Genomic DNA, 20,128 nt, shown 5'->3' with positions numbered 1-20,128 from the left:
TCTTTTTTTATTTAATCGAACCAAATCAGACTCAGAATTGGAACAATTCTGGGAAAAAACGAAGGTAAATAAGCACAACTGACAACTAGATAGTGCATAAGTGTATCAGCGTATCTGCCTTTGTGCTTTCTGCTGGGTATAATAAGGAGTGATTGAGTTAAATCTTTGTGTCTTTGTTGGTCTTTGGATGATTCATATTTTAGAAAAATTAAAAAAAATCAAACACCACCCAAAGGAAATAAAAACAGTACAGGTGTTTAAACATGGAATTAATTATGAAAAATTCTAGCAGTCCCTACATCTTAGCTATATTACTTCAGTGTCTTTCACAACTCTCGGATCCCTTTTCCCTCTGGAGTGTAGGCATAATAACAGCTATTTGTATAATTCATTGTGAATTTGAGGCTTTCATAATAAATAAATTTTTTATGTCTTAACTGTTGCAACTCCAGTCTTTTTAACACTCAAAATTATTGAAGCATATTGTCAACACAGTATCTTGAAAACAAAAAGCTGTGCTCATCTTCTGTTTTTCTTTGGCTGTTTAACTTCTCCTTCAAATACTGTGAGTTACACACCAGCAAATTATAACCCTGCCCAGATAATCCTGTATCTTCCTCTTCTTACCGAATTTGTAGTATTACAATTATTAATTTGGATGACTGTTATTTATAACCACTGGTGTCAGTTTTGAATACACAGATTACAGGGTTAAAGGAAAATAGTGGTTAAAATGTAGTAGTGCTCTCCAGGACATTAATAAATCCTTTTCAGTCTGTATTTGATGACAAATACTTGAAGGAAGTGTCCTAAGACCCTGCAAATGGTTTTTAATGAGATATTGCAGTTTCATATTTTAATCAGCAGTAGCAAATTACTGCTAGCATTAAATGTTTGTCACAACTGACACATTTAAACAAAAAAGCTTGACAAAATTGTTATTCTAGCCATTCTGGCACTGTGCTTTCTCAGATTTACAATAAATTATTTGACTGATAGGGTGGGATGCAGTCTTCTAAATACAGGTTTCAAGCTGCCTCCCCAGTAGGGCTGGGGACTCTGTAGATCTTGTTTCGCATCTGCTGGTCCCAGCTGGGTGTCTCAGATACTGTGGAGCATCTGAGAAGTGTGGTCCTGAACACCAGTGTTCAGGCAACTGAACTCCACTCCTTATGTGTCTTATCTGTCAGTTGATCTGTCCTGGGGGAAGGAAGGTAGAAAAAGAGGACGAGGAGACAAATCAGTTCCCATTTTCATAACAGGTGAAATTTAAGTCCTCAGTCATTCCTGCTTTTTATATGCATCAGGACTATGTGAAAGTCTTAGAGAGTCACTTAAATAGTTGGGAGGAAGTTTTGGAGTCCTCTTGTCCATCCTTCTGCTAAAAGTAGGAATGTTGCTGACACTAGATGATGGATGCATGGCTTTACAGAGCTGAGCCTTGAAAGCCTCCAAGGATGGACATTTGACAGGCTCTCTGGGCAGCCTCTGCCAGGGCTGCACTGCAGTAACAGTGAAACAGATTTTCATCATGTCCAGGCAGAATGACTCAAGCCAAGAACTGTGACTGTTGCTCCTTGTCACACCATCTCTTGTTACCAAGAAGAGTTTCACTCTGCTGCTTCTATAAGTCTCCTTGGAGCAGCTGCTGACAACTATTAGATTTTCCTTCAGTCTTCTCTTCGCCAGACTAAACAAGCCCATCTTCCTCAGCCTTTCCCTCTGGGCCATGAGCTGTAGGTCCCTCACCGTCTTGGTAGTCGTCTGCTGGAATCTCTCCAGTTTCTCAATACTTTTCTTGAACTTGGGGTGGGGGGCCTAAAACTGGGCACAGGTTTCCTGCTGTTGCCTCATCAGTGGTAGATGTGGGGAGACACCACCATCTTCTCTTCTGCTGATGACAGTCACCCTAAGGTATCCCAGGATGCAGTTTTGCACTGAGAGCACATAGTTGGCTGATGTTTAGCCTGGTGCTGACAGTAACTCCCTGTCCTTTTAGGCATGGCTGCTACTCAGCCAGTCATTTTCTAGCTTGTACTGGTGGACAGGGTTAGTCCACCTGGGCACAGAGGTTTGCACTTCCCATTGCTGAACTCCATGTGATTTCTGCTGGCCCAGTTCTCAGAGTTGTCAGGGTCCTTCTGGACTGAGAGTCTATAATGCACTGCCTTAAACAGTCCTTTCCTTTTTTCTGTCTCCAATTTAGTGCCATTCACAGATTTGCCAAGATTTTACTTTTTCTCTGCATACAGGTCAACGATGAAGACCCTAAACAAGACTGCTTTAGTACTGACCTCTGGGTAAGGCACCATGTTTACAGTCTTGCAAAGAATTCACCACTGTATCTGGTTTACATTATTTCCCTTTCAATAGTTTGTTATTTGTTCACCTGTATCAGATTACACTGGCACTGCATATTCTTAACCTCAGTGGACCTCTTAAAGACAAAATACAGACAGTTTGGATATAAGTGCTGAGAACATATGCTTTCAACAGAAAACAAAGACAGCTGGGTGAACTCAGTAACTTTGAAAGAATAGAGAAAGCAATAATTTAAATATGGACTTAGGTACTAATTTTTTTGTGATTAAATGTCATATTATTTATGAAATTTATGGCTTGTACAGTCTCCAGCTAATGCACTAATTTCTAGAGTCGGATATTTGACATAGGTGTCCAAGGCAGAAGCCATATTTTACTACTAAATTCAGTAAACGAAGATAGGAGCAGAGAAACACACCTTCAGCCACACACAACTTCATCCAGCAAGTACTTCATCCCACCTCAGAGGCACCTTGGACTTTTACAATTGGATCCATTTCACCTATTGTTAGAGGTCTACAGTGCAGATGCTAAGGATCCTGTTAAAATTGATATAGGGAAATAAGCATTTTCAGGGCATAATTTGTCTGACTAAATGTAGAAATCCACTTTAGGTTGCCTGTTCCTCTCCCTTTGTTATATATGGGACATTCTTATAATTGATTTAATTGTGGATGCTTACGTTATGGACATCTACACCTGGTCAACTGAATCTCACCATTGTTGACTATAGAAGAATCCTGTGGTTTACACAAATTCCAAACCTCCATGCCTAAATGTAATTTGAATAAATATGTTCCTTCTTTGTGCTTTGCAGAATAGAATGCAGAAATGGAAACTGTCTTTTACTGATTTCCTTAACCTCAGAACAAGTAAACTTCACCTCTTGCTTCTCATCTTAATGCTTTGCAGCCATTTAGAAGATTCATCTTTGCTGTACTCACCTCTGTTCTTCATTTTGGTCACTGTAAGAATAAGAGTGTCTGCAATTATCAGAGCTATCCCTCCTCCTGTACAGCCATGATGAGAGGACACCTCAGGACATTATCAAAATGCAGCCTAGAAAGACATGCAGCGCTGTTATCCAAACTATAAAATAAAGAGAGAACTAATAGTAGTTGAAACTGCAGGTGATAAAAAGAAAAAACTTTGATAGAATCAGAGAGGAAAGGAGTCAGGAAGAACATTTAGAGGGATTGCAGAACTCAATAAAATACAGCATCCATATAGAAAATTAAATGAACTTAGCTTCTACTCAGCTGGGCAAGACTGACTTCCATCACAGTAAGTAAGCCACTTACATAGCTGTCATTTTAGTATTAGAACATATGCACAGTATTTTAATTTCTCATAATTCAGAACTCAATAGAGAGCCTGAATCACTAATATTAATAGGATTTAGATAGATACCTTCTAGTACTGCATCAAATATACCATATGGAAAGAATAATAGAGTGCATATAAAAATAATACAGTACAGTACCATTAGTAGCATTAACTAACTACAGTCTCTTACTTTTTTCTCAGGGAGTATGACCAGAAAAGATATTTCCTATTACTTGGGATCTGCTACCCTGAAAAATTCCCTTCTGCTAGATGTGGAACTTCTTTTGCAATCCTAGCACTGTTCTGGGGTGGAAGAGCCCTGAGACATTCCTGAGAGCACTCAGAGGCCTTTTTGGGCTATGGAACCATGACTTTGGACTTTAGCGGAGAAATGAGATCCTTCATGAGGCAATGCCAGACACTAGCTAAAAATCATAATTTGTCTGAAATACAACTATTTTCTGCTGTTTCATATTCTATTTATTACAGAGGATCCCCAGTCTGGGAATTGGACACTTGCCCAATTGATCTCAATGGGAATTTGTGCAGTGAAAAAAAGATAGTTTATGTAATGTTGCATATGATAAAGCTACTTAATGAAATCATGTTTTTATTGGCAATAAAACACACCCCTCCTGTGTGTAGTAAAGTTCTGTAGGTTCTATGGAGGTCTCTGGTGTGGGTTGCTCAGATAGTATTTCTTCTCTGGCAAGCTGTTCAGAGTCCTGCTTCAAAATCCAAAGCGGTAATGTATACTTTTGGCAGCTAATAAGGTAGTTAAAGTTTCTACCTCCTGTAAAGACTGTGCAAAGCTCACAGCATATTTCTTTTGACTGCAGAGCTTTAAGAATTGTTTGCTGACTGCAGCACAGCATTACTTAAAGAAAATTTGTTGAGGAATTGGCACTATTTACAGTGCAGTCAGCAGGAGTGGCAGGTAACATTTAATTACATATTTAAATGCCTACATGTTTTGCTATGAACACTCAAACTAGAAAGAATATCACATTTTATTAATAACACTAATGCCCAGTCTGGCTATTGTTCCTCATTGGCAGGTTATATTGCTTGGATCACAAAGCTGTAATCAAAAGGGTATTAAAGCCAAATTGATAAATTTCTGTTCACTTACTTTTTTCAATTTGCTGGATTTTTACAGTTGTTCAAAATTGTGTCACTTCGTGCCATTGCAATTTCATGCAATTGCATAATTCCATGCAGTTGCAGCTCTTTTCTTAGGCATTGGATTTCTTTTGTTACATGTGTCCCTCTCCCTCTAACCAACTTTCCTTCCTTCCTTCCTTCCTTTCTTCCTTCCTTCTTTTCCTTCCTTCCTTCCTTCCTTCCTTCTTTCCCTTCTGTAAACAGTAAACAATAGACTTGAGTTCAGTTAGCTAAAACAATTAGTTATTAAAATTAACAAATCTGTGATAAGGAATATTCTTCCAATTGCAAGAATATAAAGTTGAACAAGTTCAGCACAATGCTGTCAGGGAACAGGGTGGTCCTGCCTTCTCCCAGCCAGCTTTTCCTACTAGCTCAGAGAGCTGATTCTGATTATTTTTTTTCTTTTTGGTTAATCTTCATCCAGATACTTCCATGGTCTATCTCACTGCATGACTATGTAAGTGTTAACAACAGTGGAGGTGAAGCAGAAGAAACTAACGTCCACTAGAGTGATATCAAAGATACTGGAACTTAGCATTTTGGATGAAGCACAGACTGTCCTAAGTCAAAGTGACAGTATCACCAAACCTCATCACCTTCAAGAAATTAACTTAAGCATGCACACACAAGCTTTGGTGAATTTCAGTCATAAAAAAGTCTTCCTGAGATTCAGAGATTGAAGCTGTAGCCTCTAGACATACTCAATTCCATGAAACCAAACCAGAATGTACAGCACCCATATTAACCTGTTTTCCAGCTTATGATGAATTTTCTTCTCAGCTTCCAGCTTTTGTACCCTTCCACCCTTCTGGCTCTTCTCTTTTTCTTTAAAGCTATACCTTAAATCCCAAATCTTTTTAACTGCATAACCTTGATGCTTTATATACTCTGTATATAAATAGTGTAATGCTATTTCTATCTCATTGTGGAACAGTTCTTGCAAGCGGTCTTTCTGGCTAATGTTGTTTTCTGTCTCAAAAATTGCACAGGTAATATTCTTAAGCTCACTTATAATAATGTGTAATTAAAAAAAAAGGTTTGAGAAATAAATTATAGCACAAACTGGTTTTAGGTTTTAGAAACTGTCTCTGTTTACTAGATCAAAACAAAATTACTCCAGAGTTTCTCTACGGTTTGAAAGCAGCATTAAATTAAATGCTATCTTCTCTATCATGCTGCCAGTGCTGCTAAGAAATACAGCATTTAGAAATAAGATGCCACAGTAACTCTTTTACAGTTTAATTCCTGCAAGGCTTCTAGCATTTGTTGCTCTGCAATCTAACATTTTTTTTAGCACAGTAAGAAGCACAGAGAAGATTTTTGAGAGCAAAAGGATAATTTATAACATGCTACTTGACCCATTCCTCAACTAATAAGATCAATTCTACCCTCTGTGATACCTGAATGTCATGGGGAGTTAATCATCAGAGCTTTCAGTCTTTACACAGTTCCCATCAGGCTTCCTGCACCATGGGTTCCCTCAACCTAGTATCTCTTCTCAAATTCATATTGCTCATCGTCTCCATGTTATTCTGCTGAATTACTTCTTTTGGCTTTGTAGTGATGAATCACACACTACGGTGGGCCCAACATTGAGTAAATTAACATATTCGGAGTCTACAAAAAATTCAGATTTTCAAAGGTGATTTTCAATATCCATTTTGCCCATTAATGTGACCGGGATTTTGTAAACAGCTAGACTAGACAGCTTCCAGACAAATAAATAAATAAATATATATATGTATATATTTTAATTTTCTGAAACCAGAATCAGAACTTCTATGTCACTTAAAAAAAATAAATATTAAAAATCTTGTGAATGCTAGCTGTCTGTCATTGCATCTGCAATATCTACAGTTTCCCTGGGTGCTCCGCAGTTCAGCCTTTTCCAGCAGTTTTTACTGACACCCGTTGCTCATGAGTGAGCACTGGCCAATGCCCATGAGGTTTGACTGAGCAAGGTCACTGTGGGGACATTAGGTGTGGTCAGGGCTTGCAAATCACCTGCTGTACACAGATTGGAAAAGAAGCTGTTTAAAATTCAGCTCTTTTTCTCAGACAAATGGTTTTGGGTGAGATTTTATCTTCATCCTCTCAGGAAAACCTCTACAGAATATAAATATTTGTGGGGAGGCTATCACAACAGTTTTTAAGTTTCACTATTCTTCCAATTAATATCACACATCAGGAAAGCAGTGGAAGCTGAAACCCTGATTTGTATTCATTTTCAGATGCGGCCTCTTAGAATGTTTTTCTAGCTTGTGGTGATATCATGTTGGTGCATGTAAATAAATACTCAGCACAAGCTGAAAACTTTGGCTTAGGTGAAGCATGGCTGTTCTGAATTGGACAGAGAGGTTTGCCCTGTCATTTCACCGAAATATCTTTTTTGCATTCAAGATCTAATGTAAGATATTCAGCAGGACTACAACAGAAAGAGTAAATGCTTCTTTGTGGACCATAATCAGTTAACTTGTGAATCCAATAGGAAGAAAAAAAAAGGAGATGGGGCTGAAATTAAATCTTGCTCCTACACGCTGCATGATATAGAGGGACCTGAAAATAAGGGGAGCAAAACAGTTGTGTTGAATTAAAAATAACAGGTAGAAATATCAAGCTGTGAGTTGTGAGCATGTACCCAAACTAAGCTTGGGAGCTGGGGTTTTGCTTTAGAACTATCTCTAGAAACAATTGTAATGATCCGTGCCACGAATGACATGATATATGACATTGTATGCCTGAAAAGAATTAGTACTCTACAAGCGTGATAAATCCATCTGCCATCCATCCCAAAGGAAAAAGGAACTCCTATATTTTCCTCTGCATCACTCCATCTATTTCAGCTGAATTCCAAACAATGTACAGGCATGGTAGGTTTCCCAGCCACTTGTACGTTCTCTTGCAATAACTCTTTTATGGGAACTCAGTCTTCCTGCTATTAGTTGGAATGTACTTTATAACTGCCCATTGCTTCAGCCTGTCCTAGCAGTTCAGAATTAATAGACAGGAAGTTTATATTTTCTGCAGTTTTCATAACTTTTTTGTTACCTTGCATCCTGCCATTCAGTCTTCACTGGGAAGTGAATGGAGAGTATTGCTTGCTAATAGACAGGGAAGAGGACTTTGCAGTGATCTATCATTTATTTTTAGTTTCACCAGATTTTAGCATGAAGTAATGGATGATGTAATCATTGTAGTCAGTATAGTTGGCAAAAACTGCCTTGAAGTAGGCAGTGTGAATAAACAGCATTGTATCACTCACTTTCTTCAAGGAGGAAAATTATTTATTTGCAATGCAATAACATGCTTGTGCTTAAATTTACCTTATTATCTACAAAGCATGCCAGTATCTCTACATTCTGGTCTTACAAATGCTATATCAACACCATATTTAAGATGTATAACTGTATTTAAAATCATACTTAAGTTTAAACCTGTGTAACTATAGCATGTTAAAACACTGTGTTAGAAGGAAGAGGTGAGGAATCTTTACATAACCAAGTAGGAACAGTAAATGTAGATGACCTTTCTTCAAAGCCCAGGGAGTGGTGTGTTTACTTACCAGTGACTCCTTAGCCCAATTATTCAGCTCTCCATCTTCAAATGTGTCTCCTGGGACCAGCCTTCAACCTTCAACAAAAGCAAGATTTGAACTAACCCTTCTGTATTGCCTTGTACATGCTGCTCTCCCTGTGCATCACCAGTCCTTGTGGTACCACTGGCTAATTAGCTGTATGTATGAGGAAATGAACCTGGGATGGGTCAGCCATAGCACTTGCACTGAACTGGGCTGTTGGACGATCTTGTCAAGGGACGCTTGTTCCTCTCTATTCTCCTTCCCTGACCTGGTTAAGGTGCTTGTGTTACAGTCAGGAAAGCTGCCCTGCATTTGATCAGAGGATTGTTCCATTTTGGATTAAATGGAGGAGAAGCAACTGCTTGAAACCAAATGCAGTTAAAGAAATTACTCAGAAAACTTTCTGAGACTAGGAAAAAAACCCCGCAACTTCAGTGTAATATATTATACACTATTGTACAGCAAGTTTCTCAGTTATTCAGTACCATATCAGATGTTCTACACTCAGGACAGTTCATAAGGTCCTTGGTAGTTTTCAAGGACCATCCCGATTATTTGGTTTTCCTGGACTGTGCAGTCTCTGTGAGTTTTCTCCAAGTTAAAGGCCTTACCATGGTCTTTTTAAATGTCCAACATTTATCTATAGGCAGCTTTTTGCCTATTTTATGCTGCGCCCACATAATCAAATAGCTTACACAGGTTTTATAGAGAGCAAATAACAATATTTTGTGTCAGTCTTCACTTTGATAAGCTAAACAAATGTCAGGTTGCTTCTTGGGTCAAACCAGTTGTAGAGTGTCTGCTTGTATGCCTCTGGAGGCCAATGTCACTGGGTATCAGGCACTGTAGTTTAGAGGGTCATAATGCAGTGGAAAAGGCAGGAGGTGTCAGTGGGAGTTCACTTAGCAAATGCCTCACAAACGTAGTTTATAGGTGGGTTATCACTTTGCTGACTTATAGCCAATGTTGATTATTCAGTAGTGTCCTACATGAATATACAACATTGTATTTTGGAGTTCAAAAGCAAATTGCTGTCTTTAAACACATGCCAGCAACAAGAAAACTCCCTCAACACATATACAAATAATTCTAAACATGTGTTGGGTTTTTTGTTTTTTTGGTTTGTTGTTTGTTTATTTTTTAATGTAGACATTTGCATGTCCATGTGAGCTCTGCTTTATACTCATTGGTCTCTGTTTTTCAATAAGCACTGCTGTGAAGGGCAAAGAACAGCAGTTTAGTATTTGTTGAAACTTGCATAGCTTGTTAAAATGCTTATCAAACAAAAGAACTTACATATTCAGATAAAATAAAAAGCACTTGATGATGGCTAGAGCTCAGTGCAGTCAGCTAGTGATACTAAAATGCAAGGACTAGTTTTCATTTGCTCCTTGAATTAGCTTTATGTAGAAGGACTTTTTAAGGGATACTTCCATTTTGGTTATTAAAATTGCTGACTTAGCCCACATTGTTCAATCCTGAAGATGTCAGGTATGCAGTAGCTGCATTTCTCAGCGAAACAAATTTGCTTACCTTTTCTTGTCAGGGTCTTAATTTGGACCCAAGTGTCTTCATTTTAATTGAAAGAAAACAATTAGTCTTCTTCATGGAAGCCTACATGGCTTATCTTCATTTAATAATCAGTTGTGTAATTGGTGTTCAGATACAGTTTAACTGGGAAAATTGCAGCATTTTGCCTATGTGGGGTTATTTGAATACTGAAACTGCAGCTTCCTATAAAGCAATTGATTCCTTGAGGGCACACAAATCCTTGCCTGACCTTTTGAAATAAATTAGCAACAGAATCCAAGGGTTGGTATTTTGATGTAAAGGTTGCAATGAATGCCATCTGTCGGGTATCAGAAAGTTTTAATGAAGGCCTCTTTTACATCAGGTGCTCTCTGAGTTCAGAAGGATGCTCTGGGAGCTGTGCTGTAGCCCAGCCTGTATATTGCAGTAAAGCTGGACAATTTACCTTCCTATGACTTAATGAGAAAATCTATCTGGAAGCTGCGAAATACAGCAGTCTCCAATCTTTTCACAATTTATGAAAGATTCCCCTGTGAAGGCTTGCTGAACGGTGTTAGTGGCTGCTGAGTCTGGTGGCCTGATGGAGACAAAGGCTGCCGCAGCTCCATACACCCACATCCAGCCAGCAGCGGGGCCGAGCACGTCTTCCCATAGACACACAGACACACACACACAGAGGGGGGTCTCCGTTGACCCCCAGACGCCACAGTCTTTCAGACCTGGACCCTCTGGTCCCTCCAGCAGCCACCTTGGTCCCTCCAGTCATTGGCACCATGGAGACACAGGCCTCCAGCCCCTGGTCCCACCCCACAGGCTGTCACTGAGACACTCCCCCCACACACACCCCCGCACACAGGACAGAGCCCCTCGCCTGGGAAAACGGCTAGAAATGGGGTTTAGTGAGAGGCCAGGACAGACTGCACTGGTCACGCACAGGGCACGGCCAGGCAGGTGCACTGACCAGCCCCAGCTTGCACAACGACCGGCCCTTTTTGTCCCCTTATCCTGCTGCTTTCCCACTCACTCCTCCCCAAAACACCGCCATCCTCCCTTCACCCATCCTTCCCGGAACATCCCATAAGAAGTCCTGTGCAATCCTGAAATACCCGTCCCCTGCCCTCCCATGTTGGTCCCCATGCCCCTGGCAGTGACCACCCCTCAGTCTGTGGGGTGATGGGGACCCCCTCCTGTTGGGTTATGGTGATGGGTGTCCCCCGGCCCATGGGCTGAGGCTCCCCAGGGCAGCCCAGGGTGGGAGATGGGGTTGAGGGCTCCATTGGTCTGATGAGGTGACTGCGGCTCCCTCCTGTGCCGGTGTGCTCCTCTGCTCCTTCTTGTGGGTGGGGACAAGCCTTTAGTCATGTAAGCTAACAAGTTATGTCTGTGGTACTAACGAACCAGACGCTTACAACACCTTGGGGGAAAAAATCCTCCTGCAGGGATGTTTGGCCCTTCTCCTCACACCATCTAAGCTATGTGGCTCTGTCTTGGTCCTTGAGTTATTATACCACCGATGCTGTTGGGTAAGTGTCTGGCTAGGAGCTCAAAATCCTGCCTACCTTGGCAGGGAGAAGGGTCTGGTCACCAAGGACTGGAGAGTCTTCCCTGAGTCACAGCCCTCAGTGGAGGTCCAAGCCTTTTTCAGACTTTTCTTTGTCTCTTGTTCCACACAGTTTGTGAAAACAAACTAATGCCTTCCCCTTGCTCTACATAAAGTCTAGTAACAGAGTGGAGTCTCCATCCTTGGAGAAATTCAAAACTCAACTGGACATGACTGAGCAACGTGCCGTAGGTGACTGCTTTTAGTGGAGAGTTGGACAAGACCATCTCCAGAGGTCCCTTCCCACCTCAGCCAGTCTGCGATTCTTCAATGCATAATAGTTTATCATTTTGGGGGAGGGAATCCTCTTTCTTCATATACTAGGTCCAAGTGGAAATACCATACTATCAAACCAAATTGATTTGTTTATTCTTTTTTTGGTAAAAGGCGATGACTATGACAGTGGATAGAAAGATTTGACAGAATTGTATTGTTACAAAGGGTGGTTCTCCAGACCACCTTCACCTTGGAGAGGGTAAACTCATTTCAGACTGAGCTAAGAGAGCTCATCTCAGTGCACTGTCTACTTGAGATGATACTCTCCAAACTCAAACACGGAACAAAAAGGTTAAGATGTCTGCTCTTATCACTTATCTAATAAAATGCAAGGAATAAAAGTTAAGGTTTTTTTCTTATGTCATCACCCTTTATATCAAAATATTTGAAAGGTACCTATTTCTTTTTACTCTGTTCTCTTACCACTGATTGTGAAACTGAAATTCTTTCAACTGAAGCAGAAATCCTTTGTCAGCTTGAAAATGAAGCATTTAGTACAGTAACTGTTATTACATAACTAGTTCCATTTCTATTAAAGCATGCCTGTGTCACAGCAACTTTCTACATGCAATACATAAATCACGTTTGGAAACTCGGTTTCAAAAATCAGGTTTTATAAATTCAGTTTTAACATATCATTTTCACTACCTATAAAGAACTTTCAGACCAAGTCTTAAGTCAAATCAGTTTTAGAAGATAGTCTAAAACCTAGAATACTTCCTTGCTACTATTCATGGTAGAATACTTGCTGGTTTGGAAACCCCATTTCTTGAGGAAGTCTTTGAAAAGAAATGCAAAATCGAATTTGCACTTTCAACACTTAAGGCAGATTTTCAAGGCCCATCAATGAATGACCAGATAAATAATGAATGCTATGTATTTCAGGATATTTGACCAAGACTATCAATAAGCAAAGTTAAAGTTCCTAGAATGAGAAACCAGAATACTAATTTCTGCATTTTCATTAGCTGCTGCACTGGAGTCCCTGGGAGAATAAGTACAAATTGGACATCTGTTAAATTTGCATTACAGCATGTGACTGGGCAATGCACTCCAGAAAAGAGCAAGGGAAATTTTACATTAATTTGCAGGGATGTATTTTTACAGCTGTTACAGATCTTAAACTCAGCTAGAAGAAGATTCTGCGTCCTTCAAAAATAGGAAGAATGTTTAAAAAATACATTTGTTTTTATAAAATTGTGATGGTGAGTTCCTGAATGACCTCAAGAACCATATACTTCTTTAGCTGAAGAGACACGGAACTGCTTTTCATATTGCAGATTTATAAAAGCTTTCACTCCTGTGAGCACAAGGACAAACTGATAATGTTAGCTAGCCATTAGTTATGTAGGCACATAGCAATGCCAGACGGGAGGAGCTTTATGCCATCCTTGAATACTTAGCAATTGCTGAGCTGCTGTCTACACAGCGTATACAGTGCATGTCTGAAGAGCAAAAAATTTCTCCTCCACCCATTAAGTATGTCCTTGTTCACTGCACACAAGAGAACTACTTCTTTTGTTAGGAAATGTCTCTTCTGACTGCCTTTTTGAGGGGGAAAAAAAAAATAATTGTAAATTCTTTGAGTAACAAGGACCAAACCAAAGGGGGCAAATAAGCTCATCTGAACAGCTGACTGTTCCAGGTCGGTGGCACTACTGTACAAAGCAAGGTGCGCAGGCATGAGGACAGGCTGCAAAGCTGGGTCGCCAGACTGTATGCTGTCTGTATTTCCCTCATCAGACAGGGCATCTGGCTAGTGAAGAATTAACTTGGCAAAAATTTCATGACCTTATTCAGTCCCAGATCCAGTGAAGGCCTAAGGCAGCTTTAGCTTAACAGAAGAACCTTAAACTGAAAGTGAAGTTATCAAAACTATGAAAGTTATGTTCCAGATGCAACACAACAAAATTTGCTTCTGCCAAAGCTGGGGGAAATGCCTGAACTCACAAGCGTAGATTAAATTTCCCCATCTTGAGAGGCTTTATGTTCCTCCATCTGCCCTGCGCACAGCAATTGGATGCTTAGCTCTGTCCTGGTTCAGGTGAGATGTGGAGCTTCAGCAGGAGCTTCCTTTGCCAGTAAGGAGCAACTTCAGTAGGGCAAGCGAAGACATCTCTGCTGGAGCCAAGCCAAGCCTGTGGGGGCTGAGACCACCACTGAGTCTGGGGCAGTGCCCTAATCTGGCTATCCAAAATCCTGTGCTGCTGTCACACTGCTACTGCTTTACAAGGAAGCTGTCAGCTCTTCCAGCTTGGGGGTTCAAAGTCGATTATCCCAAAATTGCACTCTGGTACTTCCCTGATGCTCCTGTGAATGACTGCTAAAATTCACCAGGACACCTAGCACGGATGGTGTCATAGTGTGGAAATGTCTTCCAGCAAATCAGGGGGGTTAGTTCATCTGAATTCTGAATAATCACTCAGTGTATCTTCTTTCAAAAGCAGTATTTATTTTTTCATCAAGATAAGACACATTACATACTGCATAAAGTAAAAAATACTGCTAGGAAAGCTGCATTTAACTGAGATAACAAAAAAAAATAATATAGATTGCACTTGAGAAAGTAGGCTCTATCCCAGAAGAATACAGTAAATAAAAAGCTAGTGAGCAGTTTGAAATTAGGAATCTTTCTGCATTTCCTTTGAAAATGTATTTATTTTGGGAGGTTCCAATTCCACCAATAAAAATGAACCAGATTAGGTTTTTTAATAGCTTTGCTGTTTAAGTTAAAATAGTATGTAAACAACATAATAATTATTACATAGACAAAAGAGACAGTAAAGGTATGGAAAAACATCTCTGCATTTTCTGCTAATAAATAGAAAGGAAAAGTTTTGCTCGTATTTGGTCTCACCAGGGTCATTGCAGCATGGGGCTTGGGATTTGGGGAGTTTTTCTTAGTTCACATGTATGTTATCATCCCCACACTGCAACATAAAGCCCATCCTTGACTCTCCTGCACTGGCCAGGAGCATGCTATCTGTATGGCAGATGGCATCATGAAGCAGTGGTTGGTTCCATTCATTATTAAGTGTCCCAGGAATAATGCTTTAAGTTTTGTGACAAGTTTAGCCTGTATTTAAGAAAGTGAACCCAACATTAAGAAAGAGGGTAATCCCTATGATACTACTTTACAGCTGAATTTTTCTGCTGGACCCTGGCAGCCACTGCTGCCTCTAATTCAGTTAGTTAAACTAGTAGCTCTTCAGTCTTTAAAATAAGTATTCATATCATCCACTTTTGTGTATCTCACTTAGATGCCCAGATCAGATTTCTGATCTCTCTATATAGTCAAAAGAGAGAAAGAAAAGCTCCCACATTGGCCGATTTCAACCTAGGGGCTAAGGCACACTTTGGAAGAGACTCTCTCACCCAATTGCCTTTAGCAGTAACTCAGGCTTCCACACAAGGCTGGATCCCCCAAATTAGGAGACGTAAATACCCCTCCCAACACAGGGCTGGACTGGACTGGGAACTGGAGCAGCAGGCAGAGGTGAGTGGGAGGCACCAGGCACTGTGGATGCTTGGTGCACATTTTCCCCTGGGCGGTGGGAATTAAAGGACCACTTAAAGCACGAAGCCATATGAAACTGATGGTTCCTACAACCAATGCTAACTATGAGGCCAGAGTGCTTAGGCATCATTTGGGCATAATTCAGTCAGGAATATACACTGGAGTGCACTGTCTCAAAAACAATCAATACTGCCAAGGTCTCACATGCAAATTTCTTCCAAAATTAGCTAAAAATTATGGAAGGCCTGGATCAATCTTGTTATTAAGCTAGAAACAGAAAAAGAATGAAGTCTTCTTTAAACACTCCTGAACTATGAAATAAAGCTGGCAATCTTTGGTTACAGTGCTGTTCTTTTAATGTGAATTGCTTTGAAAAATGATGAATCACTTCCCAAGTCAGCATTCAGGAGCATTAGACATCTGGGAGCCAGAGAGGAAAAATTAATATAAATAATAAAAAACCCACACTTTTTGACTCTCAAAGCTTGAAGTACAGGAAAGAAAGTAACACAACATTTCTAAGGGCTGTTTCAGTAAAGTTTTGCTAAAATTATAAACGACCATTTATAAAATACTTGAGCTGATAAAAAGGATAAGTCAGAACATTAGGGCGCTTTTGTAACAAAACTGTAGATTGCTAAAACATACTGGCTTGAAGGCTCTGAATACTATATGATAACACATGCCAGTTTCCACTAATTATAACACACTATTGTCAAACTAATTTACTCTTTCAGAGAGACAGAAACACAATAGGCAACACAAACAAGATGAATTGATGCAGCTGCTATTAAATATAAAACCTTAGCCATTAAAAGTGCTGCCTCATTCCCTCTGTTACCTTCATGATCAAAATTCCAATTCTTTGCCAGACTTAAGTCTGCCTGTATTTTACACTTCTGGAGCAGCATTTAAAAACCTTTAAAGCTAGTTTGGAAGGATTTTATTTTTCCTTTTTTTTCACCTAGAGCACTTTCATAATATTTTAAAAGGCATAGGAAGCTATGCTATAGCTTTTAAAGTGCTTATTTTATTATGAGATGGTGTTTAATAATAATCTTCTGGAAGTTAATAAATGATGCACATTTTCCATGACAGACAGACATTGCTTAATGAGTTAATATGCCTCACCAAAATGCAATCAAAAAGAAATTCACTGTCAACAGTTTAACCAATGGCAATACACAGAGCTGAAATGAGACAACTAACCTCTGATAACTGACTGATGAATATATGACAAAGTTCTAATAATCCATATTTAAAACGAACAAACAAACAAACAAACCAACCCCAAAGCAAATAATGATAATTAAATCTCAAGCACAGTTTTGTTTCCAATAACACAACTGCAAAACAAATCAATATTTTCAACAAACAAGTGCACTATCTTCATCGCCTGCGTGGGGAAACATGGCACTCCTCAAACCGCAGTGAGGAGGATACAAGGGGTGGGCTGTCTCTCCCTTTTCTTCTAGAAGGGGCTCCTCCTGGGCAACTGTCGGCAGCTCTGGGCAAGCGGCAGGACTTCAGCCCAGGTAGGTAGAGACCAGAATCAACCCCAGCCCACAGGGATTTACCTGGGGACCTAGGAGGAGCCCCCTCTAGCAGAAGCACCTGGGTGATGGCTCCCATGGAGTCACCATGGCAAAAGTACCAGCCTCCACACACCCCCTACCACCACGAGTGTCCCAGCTTATGCAAAGCATCTACTAATTTTAGCACACGATCTGCTTGAGTACAAACAGTGAGATTTGACTTTATTGGTGAGTTATTTCATGTAGTGATGGATATTCCTCATTATATCTCACTCTATTGGGCTGGAACGCTGGGAAGTTCCTTCTTGGAGTGGGACAAACGATTTTACACTCATATAGGCTCAAATTCTTTCTTCATTTGTACCCACAAAACCCTACTGACTGTCAAGAGAGTGGAGCAGGTAGAAATGGCAGCAGAATTTGAGTGTAGGAACTGGTGAGTGAGAAACAGAAACACAATGCTATTTCATTGCCAGCTACCACAAATACCTACACAACCGTTGTTTAATTTCAGTGGGCATTGTGTGTCTAAGGACTGTAAGTGAGCTTTGAAAATCTTAACCCTCAGAATCTAGCTACAGGTAACCATACTCCTATATTCTTGGATGCCGATACATAAATCTATGATATACTTGTTTAGCTGCCATGGCACTAATCAGCACAGCTATGCTGAAACACAGCGATCATTTTTGCTAATTGCAAAGGCAGGCTAGTAGCAAAGTTCAAATGATTAGTGAGCAAAGGTCCGCAGAGCAATCCTGCTTAAAAGTAAACGTCTGGTAAGCTGCAATTAGTGTTTGGTTTTTCCTTTTTTTTTTTTTTTTTTTTTTTTTTATCGGGGTGGTCTTGAACTGCAGATACAATCACAACGCTCATGGTGATCCAGCTGTATATCTACTAAGGCCATGTTGTTCCTGGTTCTGCCTTTTCTTCTGGTATGCCCAGCCTCAGGGATGAATTTCAGCACCTGGGAGGATCAATAGAAATGCATTGATTAGAAAACACTGTTAGAGGTTTGAGGAGAGTGTTGGGACCCTGAGGGCACAAACAGCCCTTAATGGCCCTGACCAGCATTAATTTGGACACATTTTTGTTTTACTTCCAGCTTTTTCTTTCCACCCTGTGACATCCTGCTGTACTGTTTGTCCTGGAGCTTTGACAGATTGGATTATTTCCTACATCAGGTATCTTTATATCGTGCAGTTCCCTAACCATGTCCAGCATTGCTCCTTTGCATGCAAATTATCAAGCATGTTTCCTTTGGCTCATCTTTGCAGTCGCATACATATTTGAATTGCTCTGCCCCTTCTCTCACTTGTATAATATTTCTGCTCTAAAGAACAGGGGACGTTTTTTTTATGCAATTTGAAATTTCTGAAGCACATATCATTAGAATTGGTCCAAAAATGAAATGCCTGTGGGAGGCAGAAGGAGATGAATGGAGCTTGTGCAAAATATGTGCCGGATCCTATTGCGTTTCTCTGGAATCTGACTTCTGTTGGCTTATCTTAAAAACCTCTCCTTCAATTTAAATAATTTCTTAAGAATTTACTGTGAATAATGTGAAACAAACAAACAAACAATTATTTCCTAGGGAAATATACATCATATAGGACGCTTCTGAAAAAATTCTGTCTAGGCAAGATAACCCCAAACCTCCTAAAAAGGAGGGTTGAAGGTTATAAAGGAGATGAAAATGAGGCAACAAACATAAGTCACAACAAAAGAAATCCTATTTGGGTATATGGAAGAAAATACTGAGAGTGGTTAAACACTGGAGCAGGTTGCCCAGAGAGGTTGCAGAAACCTTGAAGATAGTCAAAATTAACAGGACAAGGCCCTGAGCAACCTCATCTAACTTCAAAATTCTCCCTGCTTTGAATGGGAGATTGGGTTAGATGACCCCCAGAGCTGCTTTCTAACTCATATTATTATATGAATCTATGATTCCCTGAAAATGGTCTGTGGATATGTGGAAACAGCCATAATGTTGCATCCTATCTAAACTTCTGTGGTAAACCATGTAAACCATGGACTGGAAAATGCTAAGGAGGATGGTGGGTTGCAGGGGCATGCTTTGCGAGACCACCACTGGAGGTTGAGTTGTTGTGTAAGAGCTCATATTCCCACTAGCATGATGTTGCAGGTTGAGGGGGAGAAATCTGTTTTGTTTCATTAGTTTGCTGTTGATGGGCATCCAGTAGTTTAACAAAAGAGATATTAATTTCCAATTTCTGCCCTGAAGCTCAAATACTAGTTTGGATTAGGTACAACATATGAGTTAAGACTAAGAACACTTTAACTGTCCTACATTTTTCTTTTCAAATCTCACAGTGCATTGCACAGAAAGATATGCATCATTGCCAAACTTGTATAGACAGAGAATCTGAAACTGATTTGCTCAAGGATCTGCAACACATCAGTAGAAAAAGTACCAGCAGCATTATATGGTCCTTTCCCTTTTGAAATCATGTATTTACTGATGGGGAGCAGGACATGGAGAAAGAAAGGCTGCAGCTCCACAGCTGGTGGTAGGCAGGTGGGCCAGTTCGGCTCTCTGTGGCCTCAAGCACTTGAGTCCAGAAACCATGCACCAGTACGGTACTAAAACTAACACATCTTATGTCTTGGCAGACTATTGTGACTCATGCTAGCTTGGCGAAATGACTGCTAGTTCAGCTATATTTGTCTTCCTTGTTCAAAAAATAGAGAGAAGTCTGTCTTGTCTATAACCTGCTAAAGCCATTGGTCAAGTGGGAAGTGGGTTCTAAACATCTTTAGTGTCAAAGCCACAGAAATACCCACACTTCTGCCCTGAATAACAGGTCTCCTAACTAACAGATCATACTGTTACTCCATTAATAAACCTCTTTTTTTTACAAAGTACTTTCTGTACTTTGACATCACAACGCCATACAAGAATTGAGATGGTCTTGGGAAGAAGAGGGAATAAGCAGCTACATACCAGATCAAAAAAGTGCTAGCAATTTCAACAGAATTACAAAGTCCCAAAAAGTAAGTGTGAATGACTTGCCAAAGGTTAACCACAGATGCTGTGCAGAGCAGGTGGGGAAGGGCAGGCAGGTGAACAGCCTTCATTTGTTCTGTACCATTAATGCCTGGAGGGCAGGAAGGCCATGGGATGTAACAAAAGTGATAAGCACGGAACACAATCTATATTTTGTGATAAAATTTATGTTTAACCTAAGTAATACTGAGAGGAAAGACTGTGCCTAAGCAAGGTGCAGACATGCTGCTTTAATATGTTGGAAATATAT

At 40.1% G+C, this 20,128-nt stretch overlaps 1 protein-coding gene across 2 annotated transcripts in view; it reads right to left on the bottom strand.

The window, feature by feature from the left end:
• Positions 1-14,266: 14,266 nt before the first annotated feature.
• The window catches only part of PDGFD (platelet derived growth factor D), a 148,080-nt gene continuing 142,218 nt past the window's right edge, over positions 14,267-20,128 (bottom strand). For both annotated transcript variants that reach the window (XM_049823393.1, XM_049823394.1), the window contains exon 7: positions 14,267-17,817. In XM_049823393.1, coding sequence (XP_049679350.1) covers positions 17,683-17,817 — 135 coding nt within the window. In that variant the 3' untranslated portion in view covers positions 14,267-17,682. The remainder of the gene's footprint in view (positions 17,818-20,128) is intronic.

This window comes from Accipiter gentilis, chromosome 19, assembly GCF_929443795.1.
Source record: "Accipiter gentilis chromosome 19, bAccGen1.1, whole genome shotgun sequence".
In the NCBI taxonomy this organism is placed as follows: Eukaryota; Metazoa; Chordata; class Aves; order Accipitriformes; family Accipitridae; genus Astur; species Astur gentilis.
This window is presented reverse-complemented; position numbering and strand designations above follow the sequence as displayed.